Here is a 24,337-nt window from a genome sequence, read left to right as displayed (position 1 = left end):
TTGTGGGGCACCCTTCTTCCCTTCTTCTCCCCAGCATCTCATCCAGCGCCTCACAAAAGGCCCCAGAGGTTGGACAAACATAGCACCCGGAAAACCGAGTGTGAAAGGGATCTTTATGTGCCTGTGCGGGCCCAGCGCTCGTAGCGCAGTGTGCCATTGACACATCGCAGCGCAAACAGCTGCGTCTTTTTCAAAATAGCTCGAGTCACTGTCATTCTTTGCCTTTCCCAGATTTAGGTAATTTGTGAAACAAATCGTCCCCGTATTATTAAAACGTATTTTTGTAATCGAAGGTAGCCACCGGGAATTGATTGCCTCTGACCCTAACGTTCACTCCGTACGCTACACACGCCGCAGAGAAGGTGTGAATAGAGGGAAGTGGGACTGCAACTTCCTGACAATCCTCGGGAAATCCAAACGCTCGTTACCTTCCCGTGCTAGCATCTGATGGACTTTTAGATAATCCTCCTGTTTGGGATAATCCTCAGTTAGAGACTGGCTACAAAGCAGCCGGCATCATCCCGGGGAGCAGGGCAGAGCCGGGGGAGGCGTCCCGTCCCCTCCCCTCCCGTCCCTGCGGTGCTCGGCGGGGGGAGCGTGTCCCGCCCTTGGGGTGCGCTGCGAGCTCGGCGGCGTTGCGTGCGCGTGCGGTGTGAGGGCCAAAACCGGGACTTAAACGGGCTTCGAGAGTTTTATGGGTCGGGTGTGTTCCGTGATCCTGCTCCTGCCTCTCTCTGCTCTAGCTGTGTTACCGTGGAAGTGTTGAAGAGTCCTCCTTCTCTGAACTTGAAATTCCTCTGGAAATTGGAATATGCGTTCCCAAAGCGCTGAGCCAGTTGGCGGTTCTCTTTTGCTTAAAACCTGGTACCTGCCAATTGGGTGAGATACGCGACTCTTTAAAAGCAAAACGCCTAGTATACTAGGCATCTACGAAATTCAGATATTAGGATAATCCACTTCTTTCATATCTTCTTCTGCTACACCAATCGCTAGTCTTGCTTAGAACGTGCTAGTGGTGTTAATGCTGTTTTTAAAAATCCTGGTGATTAGCTGTTTTCAGGGGGCAGGTGATACCTAGTCAACCAGAGGAGAGCCAAACCCAAAATTCACAAGAGACTGCCACAATGACCAAACAGTAAATTAGGATTGATATCATTCTCCTGCCGAGGTAAAGCGATGCTGTTTTGCACCAGATGGTGCCAGGTTCTTTGCGCTGATACAAAGGAATTGTGGTTCCTCTGTTTCCATTATTTGTGTTGACATAAGCATTTATGTGTTTACGTAGTAGATTAGGAAACTGATCTGCCCAAAAATCCAGCAGCAAAGACACCTCCCCACTCACACACCTTCTGGTATTTCAGAAGTCTCTGACACTGTGTAGAAAGAATACTGACTAGGCACTTGCTTTTATTTTTGTCTGAAGTCTGTTTCTCTTAGGCTGAGACAAATTTTTGTAGTTGCTTTCTTGTGTCTGTATTCCATAGGTCAAATGATCTAGCGTACGGGGGGATAACAGACCTTTAAGTGTTCAAACTTGTGCTGTGAGGGAAGTAATATGTTGTAAAAATACCTGTGAGCAGCCAAAGATTGGGAGAGATTGAAAGCTGGGTTTGGGCTAGACACAGAGTTGGATTGGGAAATCAAGTTGATCCTGGGAACCATCAAATGAATACAGAAACTAGCCTTTTTTTCTTAAGGAAGTGTTACTTGCCATGTTAGGATCAGGAACTGTCTCAAATATGATGTGAAGATTTGAGTTCTTTAGCATCTAAAATCTGGATTCTCTGCCCATAGTGTCTTCAGAAGGATTAGCAATCCAGATAGCATCTGGAACACCACAAAATGCTGTATTTTTCTGGGGAATATTTTGCTTTGAATTACAGAACTGTTCTTTAAAGAAAAATAATTTTCAGAAGTTAACTTTAAAAAACTATCGCTGAGTCTTTAAAGTGTAATTCTTGCAAGGAAGGATGGGCGAAATTTGTTTGTGCCTTTTGTTATTTTATTAAAAAGCAATATTTTAAGTTCAAGGAAATGCATCAGTTGATTTTCAGGTGCAGAAAAGAAGAGCTAAGATCATGAGAGCTGCTTGGAGTCTGATCTTTTCTAATGTACATTGAATTGATTTTTCTTGTAGCCTAATACGTCTGTCATTTGTATTTTTTTTTTTTAGTATGTAGTTACAAGTTAGTGGGAAAAAGTAGAACAGGAAACCGACATACAAAGCCTAGATGTAAAGACAGATGGCACTGTTTCCATGATTACCTAATCCTACTTCTGTGCCTTTATTTTATGTTACTGTCTTCATGGTGTCTAGTATTCTGTCAACTATTTTACCATATAACAACTGAATATTTTATTATTAGACTGTGGGGAATATGTTTGCCTCTCTATATTAATCTGAGGGCCATTTACATTTATATATTAAAACCAAACACAATTCGCTTTTCAAAATCAGTAGTTTGTAGTAAGTTCTGTCACCAGGCGTTGTAACTATTAAACAAGTAAGTTGTAGCATATGCTTTCCCTGAAAATTCTCACTGTATTGCAGTGGTCTTATGCTTTCTTGTAGGATTACCTTTCAGGAGCATTACATACTGAATACAGGAGTGGAAGCTCCATAGTATACAAAGGTAATACCAAACAATGGTGCTTTGATGTCTTTTTCAGGGAAAATATATACTGAAACTGTATCATTACTATATATGTAATAAGTAGTTTTGTATTTTGTCATTTTAAATAGGTAGATGTTCTTGATCAGGGAGTTGTGATACGTGGGAGCAAGCCTTGGAATGTAAATATTCACATGAAGACCACAAGACATGGTTTAGGACAATGGTTCCCAACCTGTTTGTGTTGAAGTTCTGCTTGAATTAGTTGGTAGCAGCCCACTGTATAATGCATACATCTGGCTTTAATTTAAAGACACATGTACATTAATATTTAGAATGTCTTAGGGCTTCTTGAGAAATACACGTTGCTGGTGCAAGCAAACAACAGTGTAAAACAATGTATTTATCAGACTTTGGTTATAGAAAAATCAGTATATGAAGGCAAGCTGTAAAACTTTAGACAAATCTGGTTTGAAAACTAAGTAATTCTTCCTGTAGTTTAAGCTATTAATAATTCTTCATTCATTTGTCAGGCTGTGTTAGTGAGGGTTTTTTTGATTCTTAAACTTCTGTGATTGCATGGAAAGAATTTCTAATAAGCCCTTGTCGATTTCTTAATGTCAGCTTCTCAAATGCAAAATAAAATTTTTATTATTTTATGTATTCTAGGTGACGTGGACAGCTCATTAGAAAATACAACTGTGTCGTTAGAGTCAGCATTTATTGAAAGTGGAAGACAGTACAGCATCATATCTTCTAGTGATTTCCTACAAAGTTTTAAAGACTGGCATTGGTAAGAGGGGTTTTCTCTTCAGCTCTTTTTTATAATTTATTATTTCTAGTAATAAAACCCTTGGCTTCACCAAGAGCAAGTCCTGCCTAACCAACCTAGTGGCCTTCTGTGATGGAGTGACTGCATCAGTGGACAAGGGGAGAGCTACGGATGTCATCTATCTGGATTTCTGTAAGGCCTTTGACACGGACCCCCACAACATCCTTTTCTTCAAATTGAAGAGATATAGATTTGATGGGTGGATTCTAGTAATAAAACCCTTGGCTTCACCAAGAGCAAGTCCTGCCTAACCAACCTAGTGGCCTTCTGTGATGGAGTGACTGCATCAGTGGACAAGGGGAGAGCTACGGATGTCATCTATCTGGATTTCTGTAAGGCCTTTGACACGGACCCCCACAACATCCTTTTCTTCAAATTGAAGAGATATAGATTTGATGGGTGGATTGTTGGGTGGATGAGGAATTGGTTGGAAGGTCACATCCAGAGAGTAGTGGTCAACAGCTCAATGTCCAGATGGAGATCAGTGACAAGTGGTGTCTCTCAGGGGTCTGTGTTGGGACCAGCGCTGTTTAATATCATCATCAATGACATAGTGAGATCGAGTGCACCCTCAGCAAGTTTGCAGGTGACACCAAGCCATGGGCTGAGGTTCACACGCTGGAGGGAAGGGATGCCATCCAGAGGGACCTGGACAAACTGAAGAAGTGGGTCTGTGTGAACCTCATGAGGTTCAACAAGGCCAAGTGCACCTGAGTCAGGGCAAGCCCTAGTATCAATACAGCATGGGGGATGAAGGTTTTGAGAGCAGCCCTGAGGAGAAGGACTTGGGGGTACTGGTGGATGAAAAGCTGGACATGAGCCGGCAGTGTGCGCTGGCAGCCCAGAAAGCCAACCGTATCCTGGGCTGTATCCAGAGAAGTGTGGCCAGCAGGTCGAGGGAGGGGATTCTGCCCCTGTACTCTGCTCTGGTGAGACCCCACCTGGAGTGCTGCGTCCAGCTGTGGAGCCCCCAACATCAGAAGGATATAGACCAGTTGGAGTGAGTCCAGAGGAGGCCACAAAGATGCTCAGAGGGCTGGAGCACCTCTGCTATGGGGACAGGCTGAGAGAGTTGGGCTTGTTCAGCCTCGCGAAGAGAAGGTTCCGGGGAGACCTTACAGCACCTTCCAGAACTTAAAGGAGGCGTATAAGAAAGATGGGGACAGACTTTTTAGCAGGGCCTGTTGCGATAGAACAAGAGGTTATGGTTTAAAGAGAAAGAGGGCAGATGCAGACTAGATGTAAAGAAGAAATGTTTTATGATGAAAATGGTGAGGCACTGGAACAGGTTGCCCAGGGAGATAGATGAAAACAGTCAAGGTCGGGTTGGTTGGGGCTCTGAGCAACCTGATCGAATTGAAGATGTCCCTGCTTATTGCAGGGGTTTGGACTAGATGACCTTTACAGGTCCCGTCCAAGCCAAGCCATTCTATAAATCTTTGATTCTATAAACCAGTTAAACCATGACTAAACAATACATTTGTATTGCACAGATCCAGAAGTCATTTTAAGATTTTCATTTTCTTGTTAAGACCTGTTTGTGGCTGATGTATGAAATAATGTGAATGCTGTTTTTGTGGAGGAGTATTGTCTTGCTCACTTTCTGATCTGTGCATATTAGAATTGCTAATGAGATACAGGGATGATCTGAACTGGTCTGGGTGATATACACTGAATACAGGGATGATGTGAACTGAACTGGTGATATAAGCTGAACTAGGAGGAAAACAAATAGCTCAGACTGATGAACAGCTTTAAATTTAATTCCAAGATAATTTGATTCCAAAAGCCGACAAATCTCTTATCAGGGCTCCTTTACGCCAAATATGAAAAAGTAATGAAAAAATGGGTGTTGTATTTTTAGCTTTCCTGGAATTTGGTGTTTGGTGGTGAGAGAAGAGTGTTGGCTTTATTTGCTGTATACAAATGCTTACAGCATGGAGATTATTGTTACTGCTTTTCAGTCAGCAACATTACTAATTGTTGTGGTTAAAATCTTCTGAGTAGTAATGCAAAAATGATTTAACTCTGCTACTTGTTATCAAAATCTTAAATTGAGCAATGTTTACATTGTTATACAAACTCTTCTCGGTGCTGTGTATGTCAGAAAGGGACTGAGTAATTTCAAATTACTACTTTTTGTATTTTTTTTTTTTAGTTTTGACGATGAGCAAGATTCTCTGTGTGAGTCAAGTGGTCTGGAAATAGAAGAAAATGCAATTAATTGTTCTGAGACTGCAGTTCAAAATACAGCTATATATGGGGAAACAGGTAATAAATACTGTGTTTTAAATAGTTTTGCAACTTTTCGTGAAATACAGCTTGTAATTTAAAAAACTTCCTAGTAAATGCATTTCTGTTCTGTTCAGAAATACAATAATCAGCTAAAATGTATTTTTGGGGATTTAACCTTTCATGTAAGCATGAGTAACTCCTTTAGAATTAGTTTAGGAGGCACAGACGTACTTGATGCAATACTAACATACATTTAAAAAGAAAAATCAACCTTTTTTGAAACTGATTGCCAGGTAGCTTTATAATGTGAATGAAAAAACAGGGTGGGGTTTGGGGTTTGTTTTGCTTTATTTTGTTTTAAGTATCTAGCTGCATTAACAAATACTACATCTCTGTTAAGTCAGATGTTGTTTGTCAGTTTAAGGATTGAAACTGGCCGTGGGTAGATAGAATTTCCTGAGTTAACTGAACAGCAGATAACTAACTGGAAGGTTGTAGCAGGGACCAGCTGGAATAGGTTCCCTGCAATTGTTTGAAAATGCTGCTGCAGTTGGAGGAGTTTGTGAATCTGTATAGCTCTGTCTCTTGGGGAGAGTTTTAGGTTTAGAACAACATTGCTGAATTCTTTTGAAAGTGTATCTGGAAGTGTGGCGCCAGCCAGCTATCCCCAAAGCGGCTAAAGGGATCTCAGAAGGCAGGCAGTACAGATCAGTGGAACCATAACAGACTCCCACCAAGAGTCATATTAAATGGGTGAGGAGAGCATAAGAACAGCTTTCTGAAAACACATTCTTTATGGGGAAAAAAAAAATTCATCAGGAAAATGGCACAGTTTACAGTATTTAGGATCAAAGGCAAAATAAATACAAAACTGATAAATATTGCACACATTTGTTTCAGATATCTACCTTTTTTTTCTGTTACAATCTATGTGGCATTGTGCTACTTATGCTCTTCCTTCCTCACCCCTGATGCAGGCCAGCTGTTGCAGAATAGCAGATTTGGTTTATTGTCCTGCTCCAGCTCTGATGGATGATCAACCACAGGGCTGGCTGATGCATACTACCAATTAGCCCTGATCACATCATTTGCTTATCTACTAACCTTTTTCCCTTTTCTTGATGCTCCTTCTCATTATCCTATTCTCTTCCTCAGTTGCCTGCCAAATAAACTACCTATCCCTAATTACTTTGTAGTTTTGCTACATCTGTACTTCTTCTTGTTTAACCCCTAGCTCAGGCCCACACAGTTGCTTGATCACTCTTCCCCCCCCACCCCAGTATGAAGGGAGAGAACCAGAAAGGTAAAAGTGAAAAACTCATGGATTGACATAAAGGCACTTCAATAGTCCTCAGTTGCCTGCCAAATAAACTACCTATCCCTAATTACTTTGTAGTTTTGCTACATCTGTACTTCTTCTTGTTTAACCCCTAGCTCAGGCCCACACAGTTGCTTGATCACTCTTCCCCCCCCACCCCAGTATGAAGGGAGAGAACCAGAAAGGTAAAAGTGAAAAACTCATGGATTGAGATAAAGGCACTTCAATAAGTAAAGTAAAAGCTGCATGTGCAAATGAATCAAATTAAGGATATCATTTACTGCTTCTTATTGACAGGCAGGTGTTCAGCTGTCTTCAGGGAAGCAGGGCTTCATCATGCATAACAGCTGCTGGAGAAAACAAATGCCCCAACTACAAAAGTCCCCCTAGTTCTTTCCCTTTGCCCCAGTTTAATATGCTGAGCATGCCGTCATATGGTCTGGAATCTCCCTCTGGTCAACTGTGTCCCCTCCCAACTCCTTGTGACCCCAGCCTACTCGCTGAAAAGGCCTTGACTCTGTGTAAGCACTTCTCAGCAGTAACGAAAACATCCCTGTTATCAACACTGTTTTGGTTACAATCCAAAACACAGATCTGTACCAGCTCTTATGAAGAGAATTAACTCTGTCCTGGCCAAAACCAGTACAGTATCCAAATTTGCATTTCTGATACTGTCACCTAGGTACTCTTGGCCTGATGTGGTACCTAGGTGCAGTTGGCCTTGCAAGGTGTGTCTCCCAATACTTCCCTTCTACTATCTGTGAATTTTGGCCATTTGACTGGCTGTGAAATCCAGCCATTCCTCACTGCCAACAACTTTCATCAGCTTCTTAAACTGTCATCTGTCCTGTCTAGCAGTTTCTCATGTCATGTCCAGTAGTTTCTTAAGTTTCTTAAATAAATCTGTTTATTTAGATATCAGACCAAGGTCTAATCAGCAGCAGATCACTTGCCTGAAGCCCTTACACAAATAATAGCTTTTGGCTATGTTATGTTTCAGTCTGTGCATGGCATTAATGGAATTTCTATATTGGAGGGCATAGTTTACTTATAAAACTCTGTTGATCACTGATCAGTTCAAACAAGTCATGGAACACAGCGTTGAGCAATTCCCTGTAATTCTTTAGGAGATTATTTTCTTATTTTGATACTTCTTGCTCTATACCTGTCACTCTAAATGCCTAAAATGTTCACTGTTTTGGAACAAGAAGTCATGTCAGTATTTATCTAGGACTAATTTTTTAATGTGAGGTGGGTTTTTCCTTTCCATAGGCAGCACCTCGCCATCCCATTTGGCTGTAAATACACAAGAAAACAGTGACCAAAATATTACCAGGGGTTTGATAAAGAAAATTGTGAGTGGAACTGATGCTCAAGCATGCAATAGTCAAGGCTTAATACCATCTCACATCAGTCAAATTTATGATGAATTATTTGTCATACATCAGAAGCTCCAGGTAGGAAATCGAATTGCCTTTAAAATTTTGTGGAGTAATATTACGAAGATTCTGACTTTTGACAGAGAATTCAGAAATAACGTGTATGCTAAATCACTGTTACTTATATACTAAAACTTACTTTATACTAGAAGTATTACTTGTACTGATCACAATTAATTATATACTAAAGCCCTGTTATCACAGAATCACAGAATGGTTTGGGTTGGAAGGGACCTTAAAGACCATCTAGTTCCAACCCCCCTGCCATGGGCAGGGACACCTTCCACTAGGTCAGGTTGCTCAAAGCCACATCCAGCCTGGCCTTGTTATCATTCACCTCGTCCCCTAAATTCTTTGCTTTCGTAGTGGTCCTTTCACTTGCCTAGAACAGATAAAATTCAGCTTGAGGGAGTTTGAACACAGCACTGCTACATCCAAGAGGAGTGTCTTGTGACAGGCTGTGGGCATGGCGGGAAGCGCCTGCAGCCGTTGCTTCTCCTGGGAGAATCTGGAATTATTCTCTGGCCTCTAGGCATTCAAGAGTGCTGGTCTTCATGGCCTCCTATGAAAACCCTCCATTCTGCCTTATCTTTAATATTCTGCTGCTGGGGAATCCCAATGGTTCATTCCCTAGCAGGCCTAGGCCGCTAACAAAAGAAACTCCTATATGGTTTCATTCTGTAATAGCTCCCTTGCTTCTGCTGGATTCCCTGCCAGGACTGTCTCTTGCAAGAATAATGTATCTCTGGTCTTCATGGCCTCCTATGAAAACCCTCCATTCTGCCTTATCTTTAATATTCTGCTGCTGGGGAATCCCAATGGTTCATTCCCTAGCAGGCCTAGGCCGCTAACAAAAGAAACTCCTATATGGTTTCATTCTGTAATAGCTCCCTTGCTTCTGCTGGATTCCCTGCCAGGACTGTCTCTTGCAAGCATAATGTATCTTTTTTTTTTTCTTTTTTTTTTCCCCCCTCACCACTTTTTCAGGGATGCCAATAGAAGAAACAGTATAGTAATACAGTGCTCGGGAGAGACACTTGCATCAGGCTCTGTTCTGTCTTACAGTTAATACCATTATCCAAAACTTTTGGAAACAAAAGCCTAAGTTTAATAGTCTAGGTTTATGCTTGAAGAACCATGCAGAGTTGAAACTGGTATTCTGGGAGGCCGAGCCACCCCTGCCACACATCAGTCATTTGGGTTAATGTGTGGGGAAACTGAACATAGACGTCCATCAGGATGCTTTTAATTAGTAAGCCATTGTGCAACATTGTATAATTTTATGAAAAGCTAAGCATATCACTGGGAGAGAAATTTGATATAAACTGTGGTAATTTCATGGATTTTAAAGCAATTTCAATGTCTGTTTTCTTGAAACAGAGAGAGAGTTCAGCACAGCAGGAGTATGCTCTACAGCTCCAGAAACGAGAGCGTTTTCTGACAGAGCGAGAAGCACTGCTTTTTAGACATGAAGCAGCTATGGCTAAAATAAGAGGTGTTGAGGAAAAAGTGCACGCAACATTTGGAAATATAAAAGAGGTGCAGTAATATATTCAATGATGTTTATTGCTCGACATGCCACTTAACTTGTTTGTCTTAAGTCATCACGTCTTTGCTGGATATAATGCTTATTTCTTGAAAGTGCCTGAAATCCCCAAATGACAGATTTACATAAAAATTACTAAACAATATTGATAAGAGTTTTTGTATGGCTTCTGTTTCAGAATGGTGCATCTAGTTGTCTGAAGTGTAAGTATATTTTACTGTTACAGTTTAGAAAAGAAAGGTCACTTGTTTCTAAAATAGCAGAAATTTTGTGTCTGGTATTAGAGAAAACAGTGTGGTCTATCTGTAATTGTATGTAACCTAAATGAGTATCTTTGCATTAGCTGTAGTTGAAGTAGATTTCCTTGGGAAGGCTTTAAGACACAAGGAGATCCTATGATGAAGCAAGTATACAGAGGGTATTAGCAGAAGAACACTCAAATTCAAAGAAAGAAAAAAAAATCAACCTGGCTTTGGGGGTGTGGGAGGAGGTGAAATTTTATTATTTCATCAACAGGAAAATGGGTTCCACAACACTGTTCTTGTGAGTCTTTGCCATTGAATTTAGATCTTGTGAAAAGTTTTGATCATTATTGAGAAGATCACCAAGAGAAGTCTGTAAATATGTGTACTTAGTCTCAAAAAAATAAGCTGAGAAATCAAATTTCTTTGAAGTGTACAGATAAACCTTTCCTGCAAGTTGTCGAGGGAGGAGAGACTACATGGTAAAAAGGGGAAAAGGGTGCCAGAGGAGCGGGACCTCAACTTTTGCACAGGGAAGGAAGGAATTAAGGTGTTAATTTAGATGTTTCAAATCTTCTCGGCTTTAAAACTGTTGCACCAGTTAGAGACCTGGCTGATGAAAACCAGGAGAAATTAGCGCTGATCTGTGAGAACTAGTAATTTTTTTTATACAGATTTGTATGGCATTTTTATGATCATATTAGGGAAATATAACACAGATGTAACGTAGCTGGTGTAAAGCTGTAGTGAGACAGCAGTTCACAGTTAAGTTGAAGGAATGTACAAAGTGAGTTCTGGAATATCTTTTCAGTCCGGGATTATTCAGTATTTACAATAAGAGGTTTGATGGTGAGAGAGCACATTTATTAAATTTGAAGAAAATAGCAAGTGAGGGTGAATTTTGAGCATACTGAAAAAGAACATTAGGATTAAAATTGATCTTGACAAATTGAAGAGATATGGCAGGTCTGAAAAAAAGCCGTTATACTCTCCAGAAGTTGTGAGTGTACAGTACTGCACCTGAATAGAAATAGCTGCAGAAATAAAGGATGATGAGTGCATGTGTGGGTTCAAGATACAGGGTGAATTGAGGGTGAATCTGCCAAGCTTCAGCTACCTAAAAGGCTGTAACAAAGAAGATAATATTTTTTTCATGTCTGTGACAGGAGAAGCAGTGGTAGTAGTAGGGGAAAATTAGGTTAAGTACTGGGAAAAACTAGATCTAACCAAAAATAGTTCAGCATAGGGACAGGTAGACTGGGAAGTCAGCGGTATTTCCAGTATTGGAGGACTTAAGAATGCACCAGGCAAACATCTGGCAGGGATAAAATGATATAGCTGAAATAAGTGAAAATGAAATCACATCACCTGATTTCCTTATGGAAGGGCATGGCTTTAGACATCCTGGCATCACCTACAACCCTATGGCTTAACAGCTGAGTTGGTTCTACTTACCTTTCAGATTAATAATTCCCTACTGATTTTTCCTAGACAAGCTCTTGAACTTCAAATAAAGCTCTCAACTGTATGTAGAAAATGGAAGTGGAGCATTCCCTGTGACATGATAGGGTGCACTCAGTTATACGTTTGTAGTGTCTGCCTCTTTGTTGGTATGAAGAGGGGATCTGTCAGTTCTTGTCGTCTTAGCCATGTGTGGGTAGGTGCTTTAGACAAGAATGTCCTTCCCGCAGTTGATCCTACTGACTGAAGAAGAGCAGCAGTTGAGAAAAAAGGAATTGTAGATGGACTTTTCTGTATAGCTGGAATGGAAGTTACTGTGCTTCCAAGCAAAAATATGGAATCATAGAATATCTCGAGTTAGAAGGGACCCGTAATAGAGAAGGATCCCTACAGGGCTTGCTTCTTTTAAACATCTACTGTGCTTTATTTGTGTCGTTTGCAAATGTAGCAAGAGAGGATGTGACTGGAAATGGAAAAGAAGAAAATGAGTGGGTTAATGAGTGAAGAATAGTGAATTCATGGAAGGGGAGAAATGAATGATCACAGAATGGTTTGGGTTGGAAGGGACCTTAAAGACCATCTAGTTCCAACCCCCCTGCCGTGAGCAGGGACACCTTCCACTAGACCAGGTTGCTCAAAGCCTCATCCAGCCTGGCCTTGAACACTTCCAGGGATGGGGCATCCACACCTTCTCTGGGCAACCTGTTCCAGTGCTTCCCCACCCTCTCCAGGAAGAACTTCTTCCTGATATCTAATCTAAAGATAGTAAGTATATATAGCTGGAATAATTTCAGCAAAATAAATCATTGTTGTTTTATCAAATCTGAGGTACACCAGATGCACTGGTGTCCAGAGAAGATTAAAATAAGATTCAGGAGAATGAGAAGAATAGCAGTGAATATGCAGGTTGTAGTTAGCACTTCATATGCTTGTGCTGTAAATGAGAACACTAGCCTAAGATGCATAGGATTAGTTTCTTTCTCTGGTTGCTGTAGTTTAACTCCAGGCAGCAACTAAGCACCATGTAGCTGCTCGTTCACTCCTCCCCCCACTGTGGTTGGGGTGGGGAGGAGAATCGATAAAAAGGTAAAACTTGTTGATTGAGATAAAGACAGTTTAATAGGACAGCAAGGGAAGAGAAAATAATACTACCAGTCATTATGACAAAAGAATACACAGAACAAGTGATGCGCAATACAAATGCTCCCTACCCACTGACTGATGCCTAACTAGTTTCTGAGCTGAGGCCCCCTGGTCAGCTCCCCCTAGTTTATGTGCTGAATGTTGCTCCCTCACAGCTTCTTATGCACCTCCTAGGGCACCTCCTCACTGGCAGAGAAGCTGAAAAGTCCTTAACTTCGGCCAAGCGCCACTTAACGCACTGAGGTTTTGCTTGTTGCTATCACGGTATTCTCAGGCTAAATCCAGAACACAGCACCCAACTACTAGGATGAAAGTTATCTCTATCCCAGTCAAAACCAGGACAATGATTCAGAGTGAGCAAAGCTAGAAAAACTAATTGAAACCTCAGAAGTTGCTGCAAAACAGAATCTTTTTTTTTTTTTTTGTAATTATATGGAAGAATAAGCTGTAAATAAAAGCTTTGTCATTGGTTTTAGTTCATAAACTTTCTTACATTTGACTTGTCTGAGAAATGTACATTTTGATATTATCTGTTTTGGGTAGAATCCAGAAAGAATAAGAGTATTTGGCTGTGCAGGTTGCTCACAATTTCTTTATAGATTCTTCTCTATATGCAGTGTGGATGTTTTTCTCACTGCTGGTTGAATGGGCAAATTTGGCCATGAGGAATTATAAATGTGATCCTTGAAAGTTTGTCTTTGTTTATATTAACACTAAAATGGAACTTAGCTTAAAATTGTTTCTGAAATAGTCTCTTGTAAATAATATTTTTAAATTTGATATTTCTACAGCAACATGACGCAGAAGTTAAACAGCTGACAGAAGCCTTGAGAGAAATAACTAAAGAAAATAGAAGACTGAAGTCGTCTTTTGATACCTTGAAGGAAATGAACGATTCTTTAAGAAAACAGGTAAAATTAGTTGTTTTGTTATCAATAATTTTACAAGTTATAGTTAATAATTTTAAAGATTTGAACAGCTTGCAAAATTGCTGATTATTTTTTTCTGTAAGACAAGAATTATATGAATGACTGGAAGTGTTTTCCATACCTTTTTCTAGTGCTTGAAATCTAGCCTCTCTGATCTTTTACAGTATAAAAAACTGAGACAGTGGTTCGTAGTAATACAAGGAGTAAGAATTTTCACATTGCTTGACTGTTAATTCTGACCTAAAATGCTGACACCTAAATTTCTACCTAAACTATTTGACTCTTGTTGATGCAGTGAACTACAGTTCTGATAGTCTGAGTACATTAAAAATCTACATCAGACCCTTATTCTTTCCCTTAGAGAAGGTCAGACCTAAATCCTAGAAGGTGGTTGGTTCTGGTGCAACCCATCTGTCTCATTTCCCCTCTGCTATAAAATCTCTGCATTTCTCTGCAAACTGAGGGCTTCCATGGAAATCACACTATTCATTGTGCTATGCTTACAGCCTGTTTCTTATATTTAAATAGAGGTTACAGTTTCCCTCATCTTTTATCACAGAGCAAATTGGTTTTGCAGCATGGTCAGTAACTGTTTCATTCTGCAAAGAAGAAAACTTTCACCCTTCCCATTAACAAGACTATTGGACCATTCTTGAAATGTGTGCTCCATTTTTGTGTCAGTTCTTCATGAAAAGTAATCAAATGAGCAGTGCCTGTATCTCTAGAGAGGCACCGTAGTGCTTATTCTTCCCCTGCAAAATGAAAGGTTGGGCTGCAGGTCAACAAAGAGCTACATGCTGTCTTATTTGTCCTGGAACAGGTTGCCCAGAGAGGTGGTGGATTATCCCACCTTGGAGATATTCAGAAGCTGTCATGGTGGACTCTTGGTGGCCCTGCTTGAGCTGGGGGGTTGGAGCAGACCACCTGCAGAGATGTCTGCCATCCTCAACGAGGCTGTGATTCTGTGATGTGTTGCAGGTGGATGATGATTTTGTTTCATGCCCAGATGAAAAAAATTGAACTTAAATAATTTATCTGCTCAGAAACAACATCACATTATTTCTGTGTGATAATTGAGAAGTGAGTTTTGAATTTACAGATACTTTAATATTTTCTGATTCTTTCAGTTAAATGATGTAACCGAGCTGAACAAGAAGCTGGAAGGTCAAGCAAGGAAAGTACAAGCTCGCTTAGAGAATCTGCAAGTAAGGTTTGTTCTTACATGTACCTACTTCCTTTATAGGTAACAAGTGAAATGTAATTCATTGTTACATTTTGTTGTAGAGGAAGCATGAATTTTTAATGGTACAGAAGTCTAAGAATATATGTCAAGTGGTGCAACAAAGTAAACCTGTCAAGAAGGAAAAAGTGATGGTAACGTCAAAAATTACTAAGGTAAGAATTGGCCAAAATGTTCATTCTAAAGACATTAGGCAGTGGGACATTCTGTGTATCTGCTAGAAATTAGAAAATGTAACTTCCAGTTTTATTTATGAGTGAATTAGTTACAGTAAGGAAAGATACAGATTATACTGGGTGATAACAGCCAGTTAACCAAGAATGAAGTTTGTTGCTAAAAATGTCTGTTGCATTTTATATTGTGTATGTATATGTTTTTGTTGATATGGTATGGTTTTTTACTTCCTGTTATATTTTCTTTCATTTTTCAATTAAAATCATAAACTGCTTACACTGTAACTGGCTGCTTTTACTATGTCAGAGCAAATCTTAAACTTTCTGGCTGCTGCTACAGTACAGCATTGTTCTTATGAATAACACAAGCTAAAAAGTGGTCAGTCATTTATTCAAAGAGAAAAAATACAATAAATAAAAACATTCATACAGTTCCAAAATTATCACCTTGTTTTCCTTAAAATATCTTCTTACATCACTTAATGAAATGTGTCTCCATGTTGTTCCCTTTAGTAACAAGTCCTCTGGTAGTGCTCTGCCAACATCTCCCAACTGGTGATGATTTTCTGCAGCTATGAACTGTGAAATGGGAAAGAGATATTCACACCGCACTACTTAATTACATCAGATGCCTTAAAACTGTGCTGTTTTAAGCCAACATATTATATTATATAGCCAACATATTTCTCTGTTTACATAGCTTTTAGTGTACTTTGGTTGCAAGTGAAATATAAACAATATCAGTACTTAGAGTTCTGAGTGAAAACAGTTATCTGGAAGTAGATATAAGGAAACTTCTGAAGTTTTTAGAGCTGTGCAGCTTGTCTTCAGGTACCCCTGGATATCTTTCATAGGGTATTTCACTGCAGTGGAGTACATGGACAGAATGACAACTTGTGAAGTCTTTGTTCTTTTTCTAACAATGCTAGTTACTCAGTTAAATTTTAACAACAGTGGATCGTATGGTCTAGTGTAGAGGTCTAGTGCATTGAAATGAGAATTTCCACATGCAAAGGTCATTAAGAATTTGCTTTTTCCTGTAATTAATTTGGCCAGAATTATAAAATTGGTGATTTTATATGTGAAAATCCCAGGCCTTTTATAGCAATTTGTCTAAGAATAAGAGCAGGAATATAGACAGTGAGTAAGTCTTGCATCCGTTCAGGTGCAAGGAGACTTGTGCTTGTGCAGCATCGGATGGAGCCCGGGTGGATTCTTCCCAGGGCATGCTGAGCAGGTACTGTCTGAGGAGAGAAGCGCCTCCTTTGTGGTCATTCAAGCTATTATATAGTTTTCTTACAAGAAAACAGCCCTGTTCATGAAGGACGTTCACAGGAGAACTTCTTGTTGCCCTTTAGACAAAGGCCCGGCCAGGCAAGAGGCGTGATCACGTGAACCGAGTGGGAGCTGCCTGCAGGCCCCGGTTACCCTGAGCCCTGAGTTTATGCTGCAGCCACAAACCGTGCGGTTGATTGATCTGTGCAGCACAGGCTGTGCCTGTTCAGCTTCACTGTGATGTGGATCTCAACTCCACGATGCATAGTGGTCTCCGGGTCAGGATCGCCGCCTTCCACACCTTGATCCATGTACAGTTTACCTTTCCCAGAGATATTATAAGTTACAGGTTATATTAATAACATACAGTCTTCTCAAACTCTGTGTATGAGACCCAACAGAGCAGACAAGGCCAGTGCAAGATCGCTATTTCCTCAAATAAAATGTTTTCGACAGGCTCCCTCTACAGTCACGTACCTCCCAGATTTTATCAGACATATACTCATCATCATTTAAATTATGTGTAAGATTTCAGAACTAATGTATCTTCATATATTTTAGTCTGTTACTATCTTGGCTTAGAAAAAATGATTAACTTGGAAGTTGAAATATCTGCTGTTGTGGATTTATTACAGCTTCCTTTGAATTCGCAAGTTTATGAGTGTTTAACTTCCCTTATGGATTGGATCTCAGACCAGCACCTTAGCAAAATAACAATACAAGAAGAGCGAGCGGACAGGGGTAAACTTCTGGTCACCCAGACTTCCAAAAAAACCTGCACCCAGGAAAGGTGCATGAAGGTAAAGGAGTTTGGATTGTTCACTTGTGTTAATATGTTTTCAGATTTATGGAGTTTATTAAATGATTTTGAGAATGTAACTGGTCAACCTGTTTTATACATACTTTGGATACGGTAATTAAACCAAAATCACTCTTAAGTCTGTATTAATTCTGGCAGTGAGATATAATAGATAATTCGTCATTTGTAAAGCATACAGATAATTTTTAAGGAAAAGTGCAGAGTTCAGTCTTAACTTGAGTTTCAGCATTTTATTTCGAGTCACCTCTCTCAGCTGATAATTTGTCTTGTGTTTCAATAATAATACTGTACATAATTCCTTTTTTCTAAGGGGATGAACATGTCTAAAATGTTTTGATGCCTGCAATAGATACTGAAGTTTTGATTTATAACTGATAAAAGGTGATACTATCCTATACTTTAAACACATCTATTGTTTTCTTTCTTGGGATACTAAGGTTTGAATCTTAGTGAGGTGTTCAAAAAGTCTTCTTTTACTATTTTTCTTCATTATATTACAGTTCTATAGTCATGGGGATTGGATGTACTGAGATTGAGCTCACATGATGTATCTCCACTTTTGCATGTAAACCTCTGTAAAATGTTAAATCTGTGTATGTGTATAATTCTGTTACTTGTACTGGGTCTGCCCAGTGAGTATTTGCATGTGTGATCTGTTAAGTCAAAGAGAAAGCTCAGTGTCAAGGCCAGGCTGGATGAGGCTTTGAGCAACCTGACCTAGTGGAAGGTGTCCCTGCCCATGGCAGGGGGGTTGGAACTAGATGATCTTTAAGGTCCCTTCCAACCCCAACCATTCTGTGACTCTGTGTAAGTTTGGGGTTGCGTGTGTTTGCTTTTCACTAATGGTTAGCTTTTACAGAAATTTCATATGCTGTGTGTAATTTTACTTTTGTATCTTTTTACAGCTTTTGCCTATAGCTGCTGAGCAACTCCAGTGGATGCCATTTGTGAATCCTAATCTACACATGCCTGTGATTAAATTTATTTACTGGTCTATAAGACAGCTAGACAGTGGTATTCAGGTAAAACAAGTAGTCCTCTTGCAGTATGGTGTGGGTTTTTTTGTTTGTTTTTTAAATAAATTCCCAGAAGATATTAATAGATTTTATGTTTTAAATACATATGAAAAATTATTTTTTTCTGATAGTATATATAAAAAAAATTCCTGTGTTTGCAAAGCCTGAATTTCTGGTGTTTATCACAGATACATGGAAAATGAAAAAATAAAATTCTTCAAGTTAATTTTAAGTTTTGCCTTGAGTAGCTAAACATAGTTTTTGTAAGTATGTGATCTTCGTCATGTCTAAGCATCTCAGAAAATATACTTTTACATATGTATTTACAAAACTTTTGTACTAGAAAAGGCATGAGATTTATTGAAATTGATGGGAGTGTGTGGCAAAGCAGCAGGGAAATTTTGATTTTTTTTCTGTTTTCTGCTCCATGTCTATCCAGAAGACATTCCCTACTCCCTTTGACTAGACTGCTATAAGAAATCATCTAGCAGTATAATAAGGCAAAAGACAGTAGCTGTACTGTAAAGACTCAGTATAGTGCATAGTGCTGTGTAGTGCTTTTGCTAAAGCAAAAGGTGGGAAACTTTGTAAATATTTTGAGTTTAAATTCAGTGCAATGGTAAGATGTTGGTTTTAGTGCTAATAAGAAACTGTATTTTAAATGAGCATATTGTGAAGCTTGACACTGAGGTTATAGTTCTGTATAGTTTACAATGAAAAGTCTCATGGATCTTAACTGTACAGTGTTCTTAAGGTTTATGTTTACACCTTCGTTCTGTAATTGCTTTTGCAGGATATAACTTCAAGCAACCTCTCAAAATATAGTAGACTGAACTTGTTCTGCAATTAGAGGCAACTTAAATAATGTCAGCGCATCAGGGGCCCTCACTTACTAGTCTTTCTGAAGTATCTGTTGTAAAGGCACTGTGATAATGTTGTTCCGCTACATTTGTAACACAAAGTAGTATCTTCCTACGCAGATTATATTCCATTACATGGTCAAACCACTTGCTATTTAATATATAATCGCTAGGGGAACATATGTATCCTACGTAGTAAACAGGATTTTGATGTGTTTCTGTGTTTACACTAACTGTGTGCGCTGTTTTGACACAGCACGCAACAATGACATCAACAATGAGGAGACTTGGAGAAGATATTTTCCAAGGCGTAGTAAGTAAGAGAAACCCACATGGTTCTTCTGAAGAGTCTACAGAGAGTAAATCAAAATCGATAGCTTTCTTTAAGAGTTCCTGCATGCCTTTGAGGTTTCTGTCAACTTTAATTGTGCTTAAAACAGTGACTCAAGGTAAGCTCTGATTTTTAAAAATTTATTTATTGCAGTCATGTGCCCAGACAAAACACACTTGGTGTCTATGTTAACTGTGGTGTCTATTATGCTTTAATAGTGAAAAGTGGGTTTACTTGAATTTTATTACCTTGTGAAGCAAAATGTACTGGAAACAAGTATGGACCTTGCTATTATCCATTTCGTGATGGAATTAATGTATTCCTTTTGGTATGACAACTTGTCAGGCAAATCAGCGTTTCTGAAGAAGGGTAAAAGAGATGTTAGCAATTCTGTCCACCCTTCACTAGAGCAGTGATTGGATTGCCAAGATCTTTACTGCATGGAACGGCACAGCTAGTTGCTCTTTAAACTGAAATAAGTAGCACGCATGGAACGGCACAGCTAGTTGCTCCTCTTTAAACTGAAATAAGTAGCAGATTTTGCACAGTTCTAGAATTTCACTGTCCTGTTTAAGCTCATAGGGTGTCCACCTGTCCCCTGAAAGACTGATTCAGCTGCAGTGTCAAATGTTTCTTCTCTGACGCAGTTACAACTTTGCTGCATTTATCTTTATGGACAAATCTGATGTACATAGGTATTTCTGTAGTCACATAGAGAAAGCCACTTGAGTAGTGGTTTATAATGGCTGGGTTGAATTGTGATACAATATATGTCCTGAGATGGTTTTGTCCCTAGGTCCAAGTTTAGTGTACAGCTCGTACTTCAGCCCTTACCTGTCTGAGGCACCTTCTCCTGCCAAGTCTGGCACTGCAAACAGCTACCCATAAAATGTTATCGGGATTGAAAAAATGCTACTCTCTGAAATTGTCAGTTCTTGGTATGGTTGTCCATTCAGATTTCACTGTTAATTGGGCTCATTTACAAAGGCACCACATTCTGTTTACATAAAAATGTTTTAGACTTCAGAATCACCTGTCTAGCATGAAAAGTGGCCTTTTTATCCATAAATCTTCCAAAATTCCTGTGTTGGTGTAGTGTTGTTAACAAATATACTTTGTTAACGAGGCAAAAGTAAACAGGGTCACATCAATAGAGAACACAGCTCTGAAAACAGTGACGACTGCTTCAGGTTAGGACAGGTGATTCCACTTGTGCAGTTTTCGAGATGCTGAGGCAAATCTTCTCAGTGGCCTTCTTTGAGAACAGATATGATCTGAAAAGACTAAAACATTTTCTTTGAAGTGACGACAAAACCAGGCTGTTTCTTGTGAGCTCTGAGTGTTGAACACACCATGAGAAGAGGCACAAACTCAGATTTTTAATGCTTTCCTTCCTCATCCTTTTGACACAGAGATTGGGTACACTTTTCTGTTAGAACCCAGAGAAGAAAAAACTTCAGTCAATCAGATTTATAGACATATTTTAAAATTGATTTACAGATTAACTTTAGTTGTTTAACCAAGTTCTTACCTATTTCTAATTTACACGTGACTTCGAAAACTTCAACAGTAGTACTTAACCTGAATTATGCTTGAAGGTGCTTAATTTGCAAGTCTGCAGATTTGATGAGTAATCCACAAGAATGTCTTATTTTGACTTCTGTTATTAGCTTTCTCTTTTGACTGAATTGCTTTAATTCAGCAGTGGTTTCAGTGATTGCTGTGAAGCAGTTTTGTTCACCTGTGCAAGAGAGGCCATCAGCATAAAAGCAGCAGAGTTGATAGGTGCCCTCTGAATCCTAAATGCAATATAATTGATACATATTATCAAATTGAGCTTCTGGCTATATAAAGAATTGATATTTTGTCTATCTATTCTGGGGGTTGAGGGGAAGAAAAGAAATTCAAATATGCTCTAAAACAATGTAGTCCAGACAGTTTTCAGTGCCTTTTAGGGAATTATTGTATCTGAATCAGCTGCATCATTTTCAGCTCACGCTTCTGCCTTTTATCCAAAAAGAATGGTGAGGGTGTGTAAGGGGGCATAACAGGGTGAGTGACTCTTTCCTTTCACTGTGAGGTTTTTTTTTTTCCTGTTTCCACTTTGTTCCCAGGATCCTCCCACTTTTCACACTAGCAGATGATGTGTAGTGGTAGTGTAAAGTAGAATTCTCTACTTAAAACCTATATAATTTTGTGTTGGCAAAGAAATAGGGGAAATTGGGTCTTACCCTCTCCCACGAGGCAGGGAAAGGTTTCAGAATAGTCACTACAAGTTAACAAGAATCAGATTGTGTCTGGACAGGGTGAGAAAAACAAACTGTGGCAAATATATCCCAAGGAATAGAGTAGCTGTTCTCTCAGCTGATTTGTTAACTGCTGCCTTCAGTTATGAAGCCTTTTCTCTCTTTAAGGGAAGTAGGGAACAAGAGGTGTTGCATCTCCTTTTTTATAGAAGTCAGGCAGGAAACGCTAATTACATACCATTAAGAGCAGGTGTAAGAGGTGATTACTGCCTACCTGCAGCAATTTCAGGGTACTGTGGTGCCACATAACTGGTGTTTTCTGCAAGAGTAAGTTTTACAAGCGTAGCATCAGAATGCATGTATCTATACACCTTTTCCAACTCTGTGATACTATTTTTTTTTTCCCTTTTCAAAGGGAAACATATCATTTTGATAGCAAATAATTGTCCAGTGGGGTTATGACTATAAGCAGCCTGATCTAATTTCAGAGATGGTCCTGCTTTGGGCAGGAGGTTCAACCTAAAATATTCCATGTCTACTTTTGCTATCTTTTGTTCTCAGAATGGTTTGCATTTTAAGATGTTTAGTAACACATCCCCTCTGCTACTAACACAAAGAGATGGAAACAGGTTAGAGAGTTGTTAATTTTCAAAGTACTCTGGGAAACCATGTCAGAATCAGATGCTTAATTTGGCATCTGATTTTTTTTTTTCCTCAGTCTCTTTCATGAAATATGTTATGTATTTGGGGGCATTTCTTAGAAAACAGAGATCCACATCACAAAATAGCTGCAATGTCTTGCACCCTGATTGATGCTCACTAGGGATGCCAAGGATTTTAAATCCATAGATAATGAACAATGTTGTTGTCCTGGAGGCCAACCTTCTGGATTAGATGGTTAAGAAGATTAGTATGTCTTTGTGCTTAACTGACCTGTGCAGTATTTATATTGTATTTACATAAACAGAGGATTTAAACATGGTGGAAGACCACCCTGACTTCATTAATGAGCATATACAGTGTTTGTGCAGTTGGAGGGAACTATTTAAGTCAAGAAGTTTTGGTGAAGCTTGAGAGTTGCGCTAAATTGAGACTCACGTTTCTAGAGATGTTTGATTAAAAGATAGCAAAAAAATACTGCAGTACAAAAAATAGTTATTGCAGAGACTTCCCAGCATACAGATGAATGCTGTTGATTAGAATGACTCAGTTGGTAGCTGGTTGCTTTTTACTGCTGGCTTCTATAACACGGGAAATATGATCTGTTGTTAAACATATGTTGACTGCCACTGTGTATGAATGTTGATCGCTCTGACCACATGGCACTAGCTATCTAGTGATAAGGTAACGCATTTGGTTTGAACATATATCCCGTTTCCTTCAAAATGTCAGCAGGTGGCACTGTAGTTAAACTCCTGCTGTGGGCTGGATGGTTTCCTTATACTTAATCTTCTGTGCTCCAGATGATCAATGCCATTCCAAGATACTGAGAAAGATTTGACATCAGGAAATTAAGAAAATTAGATTGGTTCACTTAATCTACATTCTTACTATAATTTAGTGCGCTCCACAATGGATGGGTATATAAAATGCATGCACTGAAACCTGGAACTACAGCTTTTTATGGAAAGGAATGGGAGTAGTTGCTCTCAAGAAATAATTTCTCTTATTCAGACAAATCAACCCTTGGCTCCTTTAACAGAGGTTTCCCAGATGTTGAAATCAACATTGCCTCAAACTGTGCAAGCTGGTAATTTCTTTCATCTTAAGCAAAATATTAGAAGGGCTTTATATTTGTAAGTATATTTTTGTTCAACATATAAGTAGTAGTTAGTCTTTTTGTCCACTCACAACAAATTGTTAAGGAATAAAAACAGGCAGAGGATGTCTTTGAATAAAATAAAATCTAAGATTTTCAGCCATTTGACTTTTCAGTGTATATCTGCAACAGTAACTCTCAACTTAGCTGTTCACATGTTGCTTAACAGAACTAGGATTATAGAAGTTTTATTGCCTGTATTCTGATATTTTTCAGTGGATTACCTGGCTCAGGCGTTTAATTCCCTTCGCATAGACTTGAAGACAGATGAAGGGAAGGCCTTATTTTTGGAATACCGATGTGTGCCGGTCATATTAAGTCACTTAAAAGTCTCCAGTAGAGGTCTGCTTTCCAGTGCTCTTGATGGATTACTTGAGATGACCATGGAATCTGGTAAATTTGGGTAATTAAAAATAAATCATGTTAAAAACAGGTTTCATAAGCATAAATGCAATACTAAAATGGCACGTTTCTTCTTTTATAAATAATCTGATCTGGTATTAGCATTAGTTTGTATTATGTAAATTCATTAGAGGCATAGAATGTATTTCTGAATTGCCCGTCTCTGAGGCGTCTTGTCTTTTGTTCTACCTCTCAGCACCCATACTTTATATTTTGTCCTGTTTACTTTCTTATTTAATGTTGTGGATGTTTTTTGTTACTATTTTTTGTTTGGCTTTTCATTTCATTCCACTGTTTTACCTTGCCAATGTTCTTTCAAGTTAGGCTGTGCAAGGGAAGCCGTATCATGAAAACCTGCCAGCAGGTGGAGATAAAAAATAGGCTTTATCGAAATTCAT

General features: G+C 39.1%; 1 protein-coding gene across 1 annotated transcript; it reads left to right on the top strand.

Annotated features, from left to right (window-relative positions):
- Positions 1 to 293: 293 nt before the first annotated feature.
- CCDC138 (coiled-coil domain containing 138) lies at positions 294 to 23,930 on the top strand (the record flags this gene model as incomplete). Its single annotated transcript, XM_010147192.1, has 12 exons — positions 294 to 362; positions 3,282 to 3,405; positions 5,603 to 5,715; positions 8,270 to 8,454; positions 9,817 to 9,975; positions 13,620 to 13,739; positions 14,885 to 14,962; positions 15,042 to 15,152; positions 17,081 to 17,245; positions 18,171 to 18,287; positions 19,398 to 19,590; positions 23,754 to 23,930. Coding segments are annotated over 12 exons (1,611 nt in total), but the record flags the coding sequence as incomplete, so codon positions are not given.
- Positions 23,931 to 24,337: the final 407 nt, after the last annotated feature.

Source organism: Eurypyga helias, unplaced genomic scaffold (assembly GCF_000690775.1).
Source record: "Eurypyga helias isolate BGI_N326 unplaced genomic scaffold, ASM69077v1 scaffold10442, whole genome shotgun sequence".
Lineage (NCBI taxonomy): Eukaryota > Metazoa > Chordata > Aves > Eurypygiformes > Eurypygidae > Eurypyga > Eurypyga helias.
This window is presented reverse-complemented; position numbering and strand designations above follow the sequence as displayed.